At 37.3% G+C, this 9,177-nt stretch overlaps 1 protein-coding gene across 1 annotated transcript in view; it reads left to right on the top strand.

Annotated features, from left to right (window-relative positions):
• The window catches only part of EGF (epidermal growth factor), an 85,581-nt gene that overhangs the window by 31,187 nt on the left and 45,217 nt on the right, over window positions 1–9,177 (top strand). The window contains 2 exon segments of the mRNA XM_011361527.1: window positions 7,831–7,956; window positions 8,987–9,109. Of these exon segments, the coding sequence (XP_011359829.1) occupies window positions 7,831–7,956; window positions 8,987–9,109 (249 nt within the window).

The raw sequence follows: 9,177 nt of genomic DNA, 5'->3' as shown, positions 1-9,177 counted from the left end.
ATGAACGTGGGCATACAGTGGCTGGTTCTTGTTCTTTTTGTGATGTTCAAGATTCATCAAGATTCAACAGCCTGGTCCTTCATCCATTTGAAACATCACTTTCAATTTGGGCATATATACCTTGAAGTGAATTTCTGACTCATTTAGTAATTCTATTTTTAACTTTTCGAGGAACTGCCATACCGTGTTTCATAGGGCCTATGCCATTTTATATTCCTACCAACAATACAGAAGGATTCCAGTTTCGTCTGTTTTTCTATAATTTTAAATGATCAATTTAAACACTCAAAATTCTGTTACTTTTCATAGAAATCTTAGCAAAATATGGATTGCTATATCTTCCTAACATATAGTTATTGACATTTTCTTAATGACTGGAATCACATTTACAAAGAAACATGCCTCTGGGGCAAGCATAGGACTGGTTTGAGGCAAAGCTGGGTTTTTAGTACAGGTTTGCCCTGACACCAGATGGCTGCCACTTGAAATGCTTTTTCAATTGTTGAAATGGTTATCATTTTTCTGTCTTCTTTCTTGCTGTTGACTCTCGCTGCTTGCTGGTTTTCATATGCCTGGCTGTAATCTCAGTTTATCTTATAATTTAGGGCTTTTTCTTGCCATTTGTTTATTGAGGAAATCAGATTATTTATCTAGTAGAATTGTCTGCATTCTGGATTTTGCAGATTATTTCCCCATGGTGTGATTTAACATGATTCTGTATTTCCTTAAGCAGATAGTTTTGGCCTAGAAGCCTGATCAGATTCAGATTTTTTGCAAGAATACTTAATAGGTGGTACTATAAGTAGTACTGTGTACATCCTACTGATCACACCAGGGAACATATAGTGGCTGGTTCTTGTTCTTTTGTGATGTTTGAGATTCATCAGCAGTTTGAGTGTTGCCAGCCTGGTCCATCCCTTATAAAGATTCCCATCAACCTTTTCCATAATGAATGGCTTTAGAAGTTTATCATTGCCTAGAGCGATTTTTTTGGTTAGATGTTCAAAAAGATGACATTCCAAGTCTATTATCACTTATGCATTTATTAGCTAAAGAACTTTTCCACATCAGCTATGATTTCCCTGAGAAGGATCTTTTATAGGAAAGGTAAATTAAATGCTTGATTCTTTCCCTAATTTATCCAGAATAAGAGTTGGTATAGCCTCCAAATGTGTGTGTGTGTGTGTGTGTGTGTGTGTGTGTGTGTGTATGTGTGCATGTGTGTGTGTTTAAAAGCATCTTTATAAACCTATGGATTTAAAAAAGATTCGACATGTTTTAATTCATTGCAGTTATCATTTTGACCCTCAAATTGTACCATCTTTCTCTAGGAGGAGCCCTGATTTGAGGCTTCTAGTCTTCATGGCGGAGATAACCAATAGGGTCATCTCACTGGCTCACTCCCAATAACTGCCCTGGGCTTTCTGGAAGCCGGGTTGAGGCTTTTTTGGGGGGTCAGCAAGAAAGACCACTGGAATCATGTAGCCACTTCCACTGTAGGAAATGCAGTGGTGGGGGGCAATGGTAGTAACAGTGGGAGTAAAAGATAAACACCTTGCATTTTCGTTTTCAAGCTATGGGCCGGACACACTTGTCAGAAGTGGCTGTAAAATAGGAAAAACTAAATGGGCATTGAGGGGCTCTTCTGAGAGTAAAAAGCATTTATTTTTTTTTTTAACTGATTTGTTTACTCTCTGATTCTTAGAGGGATTCAGATAATTAAGAATATCAAGTAAGGATGAATTCTGGCTAAGTGATTTTTTTAAAAACAGTAATTAGGAATTCCAATGGCACAAAATGATTATTCTTGTATTTTCTTCCTTGTTTTCGATTAACCAAGAAGAATAAAATTCTATATTATACAGTTTGGGAAGCTTTTTGAGGAAGTTGAGGGAGTCATTAATTTAGGGAACTCACTAATAAGAAAGGCAATAAATAGATGAAACAAAAATATAATTATGGGTTTTTATAGAAAAATACATGTTATTTATATGTAATTTAATGTGTTTTATCTTTATATATTACATGTAATATATGATATATGTAATATTATATATTATAAAAATATATACTGGCATACCTCAGAGATATTGTGGGTTCAGTTTCGGACCCCTGCAATAAAACAGGTATCGCAATAAAGCAAGTCACACAAGTTTTTCAGTTTCCTAGTGTATGTAAAAGTTGTGTTTACGTTGTACTGTGGACTATTAAGTGTGCAATAGCATTATGTCTAATGAAACAACGTATACACCTTAATTAAAAATACTTTGTTGCTAAAAAATGCTAACCATCACCCGAATCTTCAGCAAGTCACAATCTTTTTGCTTGTGGTGAGTGTTTCGTTGGTGGTGGCCGTTGACTGATCAGAATGGTTGTTGCTGAAAATTGGGGTTGCTATTGCAGTTTCCAAAATAATGCAACAGTGAAGTTTGTCACATCAATTGATTCTTCCTTTCACAAACAATTCCTCTGTAGCATGTGATGCTGTTGGATAGCATTTGACCCACATTAGAACTTCTTTCAAAATTGGAGTCAGTCCTCTCAAACCCTGCCTTTGCTTCATCAGTTAAGTTTATGTAATTTTCTAAATCCTATTTTGTCATTTCACCAATCTTCGCAGCATCTCACCAGGAGTAAATTTCATCTCAAGAAATATTTTCTTTACTCATCCATAACAATAAACTCTTCTGTTCAAGTTTTATCGTGAGATTGTAACAATTCAGTCACATCTTCAGCTTCCATTCTAATTCTAGTTCTCTTGCTATTTCCACCACATCTGCAGTTACTTCTTCTACTAAAGGCTTGGGCCCCTCAAAGTCATCTATGAGGGTTGGAATCAACTTCTTCCAAACTCCTATTAGTGTTGATATTTTCATCTCTTTCTATGAGTCATGAATGTTCTTAATGGCATCTAGAATGGTAAATCCTTTCCAGAATGTTTTTGTTTTACTTCCCCAGGTCCATCATCTACCATCTACGGCAGCTATAGCCTTATGAAATGTATTTCTTAAATAATAAGAAATGAAAGTCAAAATTACCCCTTTGATCCGTGGGCTGTCAAATGGATGTTAGCAAGCATGAAAACAGCATTAACCTCATTGTCTATCTCTCTCAGAGCTCTTGGGTGACCAGGTGCATTGTCAGTGAGCAGTAATATTTTGAAAGTAATCCTTTTTTCTGAGCAGGCGTTCTCAACCATGGGCTTAAAATATTCAGTAAACCATCTTGTAAACAGGTGTGCTGTCGTCCATGCTTTGTTATTCCTTTATAGAGCACACACAGAGTAGATTTAACATATTCTTAAGGGCCCTAGGATTTTTAGAATAGTAAATGAGTATTAGCTTCATCTTAAAGTCACCAACTGCATTAGCTCCTGACAAGAGTGTCAGCCTGTCCTTTGAAACTCTGAGGCCATTGGCTTCTCTCTAGCTGTGAAAGTCTGAAATGGCATCTTCTTTTAATATACATCTGTTTGGTCTATGTTGGAAATCTGTTGTTCAGTGTAGCCACCTTTATTATTTATCTTAGGTCTTCTGGATAACTTGCTATAGCTGCTACATTAGCACTTTCTGTTTTATATTGTACTTTCATGTTATGGAGACAGCTTCTTCCCTTAAACCTCATGAACCAACCTCTGCTAGCTTCAAACTTTCCTTCTGAAGCTTCCTCACCTCTCTCAGCCTTCCTAGAATTAAAGAGTTAGGACCTTGTTCTAAGTTTGGCTTTGGCTTAAGGGAATGTTGTGGTTGGTTTGATCGTCTATCCAGACCACTAAAACTTTCTCTGTATCGGGAATAAGGCTGTTTCGCTTTCTTATCACTCATGTGTTCAAAGTAGTAGCACTTGTAATTTCCTTTAAGAACTTTTCCTTTACATTCACAACTTAGCTAACTGTTTGGTGCAAGAGGCCTAGCTTTCAGCCTGTCTCAGCTTTTGGTATGCCTTCTTCACTAAGCTTCATCATTTCTAGCTTTTGATTTAAAGTGAGAGATGTGGGACTCCTCCTTTCATTTGAACAGTTAGAGGCTGTAGGGTTATTAATTGGCTTAATTTCAATATTGCTGTTTCTTGGAATGGGGAGGCCCAAGGAGAGGGAGGGAGGTGAGGAATGGCTGGTCAGCCAAGCAGAGTCCACACAACATTTATCAATTAAGTTCCCCATCTTATTATAAACAATTACAATAATAACATCGAAGATCAGTGATCACAAATCACCATAAGAAATAGAATAATAAAAGAGTTTGAAATATTGTGAGAGTTATCAAAATGTCACACAGAGATGTGAAATTAGCAAATGCTGTTGAAAAAATGGCACTGATAGTCTTGTTCAGTGCAAGGTTTTAACAAACCTTAAGTTTGTTAAAAACGCAGTATTTGAGAAGTGCAATAAAGTAAAGTACAACAAAATGGAGTATGCTTGTAACTTATATTTTTCTACAAAAACTCACAGTTATATGTGTATGGTGAAGAGATGGGGTCTACAATAAGAGGGCTTGAGCCTAAGTCCAAGTCCTACCCCTTATTACTATTACATGAGCCTTAAGACTAATCCTTAAGACTAATCTGTAAAATGGAAGATAATACTTGTTCTGCATAGCTCAAGGGCTTGTTATGAAAATTAAATGTGATAATGTAAATGCTTTATAAAATGTTCAATTTTTTTATTGTATCTGCTCAATATTGGGGGTGCTAAATATTTAGTTATAAGAATGATTAAAGTGAATGGATTCAAATGGAAGAGACTAGTCACGCTTTGTCAATGAGGCAAAGCTTACTGAGTTTGAGGTAGGAAAAAAGATGTGATCAGTGGGAAAAAAGCAGGATAAGTAATCCCATGTGCACTGTTTCAGAACTGGGCCAGAGTAAAGCCTATAGATTTACTTGGTTGTGGTAAAGCTCCTGAGAGCCTGTGTGTTAGTCAGGCAGTTATCGAAGGCACAGGTGGTGGTGGACATTAAACTCTATGATTAGGAGCTTTAATTTGATCTTGAAGGTAATTAAGCCCCACTGCTGGGCTCTGGGAAGGGATGTTATCTGAGGTCAGCATTCTGAGTGCTAGCTTTGGCCTAATTTGAAGGTAAAGAACAGCAAGCAGACGGTTAAGGAGATTAAACAAAAATATAGCCTTCAATCCTCCATGTGTTGCCACTTCCTAAAATGACCTTTTAAAGTGTTTAGTGTCTGAATTCAGGTCACATCATCAGCATGACCATTTGGAGGAGAATAGTGATTGCTTTCCCGCCTATGTTTATCTCTGAAGAGTGGCATATATTATTTAATAAGTGCCATTGAAACCATCAGCAGCATGGTATAGTGGAAGGGGTACTGGGCTAGTATAGTCTGACCATATGTTTGAGTTCTAACTCTAAGTTGACTAGGAATTGAAGGTGAAACCAAATAAAGGAGTCAAGTTGCAGGTGACACGATCACAGGATTTTGTGCATGTGTTTCAGGTGTCTATAGTACACCTGTGTTATAAAAGGCACCATGCTAAATAGCACTATAAATGTGAATGGAATATATATATGCCTTATCCTCAGAAGCTTATTGATTAATGGAAAAAAGATGCATATAGAGAATCATAATGACGATGGTGACGATGGTGATGATGATCACATAAAACAAGTGAGAGGTAGTAGAAAAGTAACCCCCCCCCCAAAAAAAAGATAAATAATATTGGGTCTAGATGAAGAATAGGGCAAAGCATTTCCTGTACCCATGACACTAATTATTTTATTCATTAATCAGTTTGAATATCCATTAACATGTTATAAGCTGTAATTAAGTTTTGATAATCTTTAGAGGTATATAATTAGAGGAATGTACTATAAACATCTAATTCTGTATAGAACCATAAAAAATATTTTTTTAAGTGAGGGATCTCAGAGAATATCTATTTCAACACTTTAATTTCATGGATTAGGAAATTGGGATCAAAGAGAAAAGTGGTTGGATGTAAAAGGTAGAACCAGGACAGAACTCAGCTATAAGGGATATTTACAGAAAACATAATAATTCAATTTTTTGTTACCTCAAGAAAGTGGTAGTACTTTAGTGCTGTTAAAAAGCCAAATCAGACTTTTCTGGATTTCTGTTGTTGTTCACCTGAAAACTTAATTAAATTAAAGTTTAAAAAATTACATGCTCTTTTTGTTAGAAATTTGCAGGGAGTGTATTTTGTCTCAAATAAATTTAGAAGTTTCTAATTTTAGTCATTTATTTAAAATTTTGGGTATTTTATTTTAATTTTGCTTAATTAAAATTTTGATATGTGAATTATATAGGAACATGAAAAACAATGTAATTATACATGTGTAATTGGCATAAAAAACATGGATAAGAAACAAAATTTTTGGAATCAATATCAAAAAATTATTCAGTGTAAATCTTAACTGATTTAGTAGGTAGTATTGCAACAGTATGAATAATTGGCAAGACTGTGCATTTAATTCTGTCAAGAGATTTGAATAAACAAGTTTAAAATAAGTAAGGAAATAACACAGACTAGGTAAAAGGATGTATTCATAATCGAGATGAAGGAGGGACGTTTCATTAAAACAGCCTGGTGTTTCTCAGTGCACTGTGAAAAATGCAGATTTCTGAACCACTCCCCTGATTTACCAAATCAGAGTCTCTAGCATGTGACAGGCTCTCTTAGTTGGTCTCGATGCACACTAGGGACATTTTCAAGGGGCAAGAATATGTTTCTAATGTGTCATGCTGTTATTGGTCAAGAAAAGTGGTTAGTGGCTTAACAGAAGGAAACAGGTAATCAGAGTGAGAGACACTTATAAGTAGATAGAGACCTCCATGGAGAATGGGCTCAGCCCCTTGCGCTCCTGGGCACAAGCTCTCCCTGATCTGTTTCTTGTGCCTTTCACAGCTAGGCTGTTTTCAGCAGTCTACCCTTGGGTCCTCAGTTCTTCTCATTATTCACAGGCTCTTACTGACCTCAGACATGTAGCGACTCAGAGTCCATGACCCCCATCTACTTCTCTTAAGGTTACCTCTTGCCAGGGCTTTGGCCTTCACATCTACCTGCATCCTGGAATCTGCCCCCAGATTCAAGCTTATCTCTGTTGTCATTGTTAAAACTGGCAAAAAATAAGAAGGAGCAAAATATGAACAGAGATATCCATGTTACTAGTTAAGCCTTTGACTGTGGCTCTGGAAATCAAAGGTACCATGTTGGCCATTTGTTGTTCATTACATTTGACTAATTCAACCCCAGCATCTACCTCACTGAGCAGAATTTACTATTTACCCTGGACTATTTTGTAAAACATGGAATGCTGGCAGCAATAAACTCAGAAATTTGGGGATAAGCATATAGCAATGGTATATATCAAGTCTGAAAGAGGTCCTTTAAACAACGGTCCTAAAAACAGCTAAATATATAGATCCGAACTATAAAAATTATACTTAAGATGTTCTTAGGTTTGAAGCTTTTTTTATTTCTCAAAGAGCTATTTCATTTTCAGAATTCTTGTTTATGTACTTCATTATTTTTTTTTTTTATAAAAGTAAATCAGACAGAAAAAGCTAATAAGTTGTGTTTAGTGTTCATAACCCAAGAAATGACATTTCCAGCTAATTAGGCTGCCCTATCCTGAGAGCTTTTGCAGATGTAGTTCAATTAGAGAAATAGATGGGCTGCAGAATTCGGCTAAAGCTGTCTGACCCTAGCGCAGCGCCCCCACCGTGAAAGACAACACCTCCCTGCTGACATCACAGGGAGATTAGATTTCTTAAGAACCATGAAGAGATCAAGCATTGTCCCCTGTTAAAATACACACACCTCTACTTCAAATAAACCATCTTCTCTTTTAGATCAGAACTTCTGCAGTCTGAGGAAAGGCAACTGCAGAGGCAGCGTGTGTGGGCAAGACCTTAAGTCCCATTTGTGCACGTGTGCGGAGGGATATGCTTTAAGCCAGGACGGAAAGTATTGTGAAGGTAATGTGCGGTCTCTAACGGAAGCATGGACACCCACCTGAGCCAGTGGCTGGTCTATAGTGTGTCACGCAGAGCCTCAGTGTGAAACCGATTTCATTCCCCTACTCCTTCTTTTCCCAGAAAAACAATTTTATTCCCCGCTTCCCTGTTTTTACAGCCTTTGTAATACTTTCAGATCTTCTTTATATCTCGTGCTCCTACATCGAATGATTCGAGGCTTCTCGGCGGTCTTCTGAGTGGACTCCATGGACCTTTGTGGGTTCGACCATGTGTTAGTTCCATAGCTATCACAAGATTCTTAGAGTATTTGACTCCACATCTCTCCCATGAAGGTCTAGTGGGAACCTAGGAAAACTGTGGAGCAGGCTGATCATCTAGGGCTCCTCCTATTTGAGACCTTAGGCCAAATTTAACGAGCCTAGGAGAAGTTCTGAGCCTTTCTACGGGGAACCTCAGTGAGCTACTAATGAAAAGAATCCAATGGCTGCAGCACAGATTCAGTAGAAGTAGCTGGGGTGAGACTTGAGGTCAACCCAGCACATACCCGTTACTATAGTGCCCTCTTACCTGGGACTAGACAGAGGATGCCATCTCATAGAACAGTGACCTGAAGGCTGATTGTCAGCCTGAGGGACACTGCTAGGGAGTGTGCCCACATTAAGGTGAGGAGTCCTGTCAGCATTGTGAGGCTGAAGAGCAGAGCATGAGTGTCTATACTTGTCAAGAACTTTCAACAGCCCTGCCTTAAGTGACTATATTTTTCCAGGGGAAATAGTACTACTTTTTCCCAATGATAATTTTAGTATTAAAATCTGTATTTGAAAGTATAAACTATGACAGTATAAAAATGGTTTTTATGATAATTGAACTGATTTCTTTCACCGTTTGCTGGTGTAGCAAAAATAGTCTTTCCATGGTCAGGTACAACAGATGCAAGTATGAGATACCTTAAATTGGGCTGACTTAGTGATGCTATGATTTATTTTAAAAAACAACCATCTGACTGTGTTTTGCCGTTGTCATTGTGTAGATGTTAATGAATGTGCTCTTTGGAACCATGGCTGTACTCTTGGGTGTGAAAACATCCCTGGATCCTATTATTGCACATGCCCTGTAGGATTTGTTCTGCTTCCTGATGGAAAACGGTGTCACCGTAAGTCACAACAAGTATTTATTGTGTTATTTCATTTTCACTGATATTTCTTTTTTTAATTAAAAATT

Source organism: Pteropus vampyrus, unplaced genomic scaffold (assembly GCF_000151845.1).
Source record: "Pteropus vampyrus isolate Shadow unplaced genomic scaffold, Pvam_2.0 Scaffold67, whole genome shotgun sequence".
In the NCBI taxonomy this organism is placed as follows: Eukaryota; Metazoa; Chordata; class Mammalia; order Chiroptera; family Pteropodidae; genus Pteropus; species Pteropus vampyrus.
The sequence above is the reverse complement of the archived record's forward strand: the minus strand, read 5'-3'. Positions and strand labels throughout refer to the sequence as shown.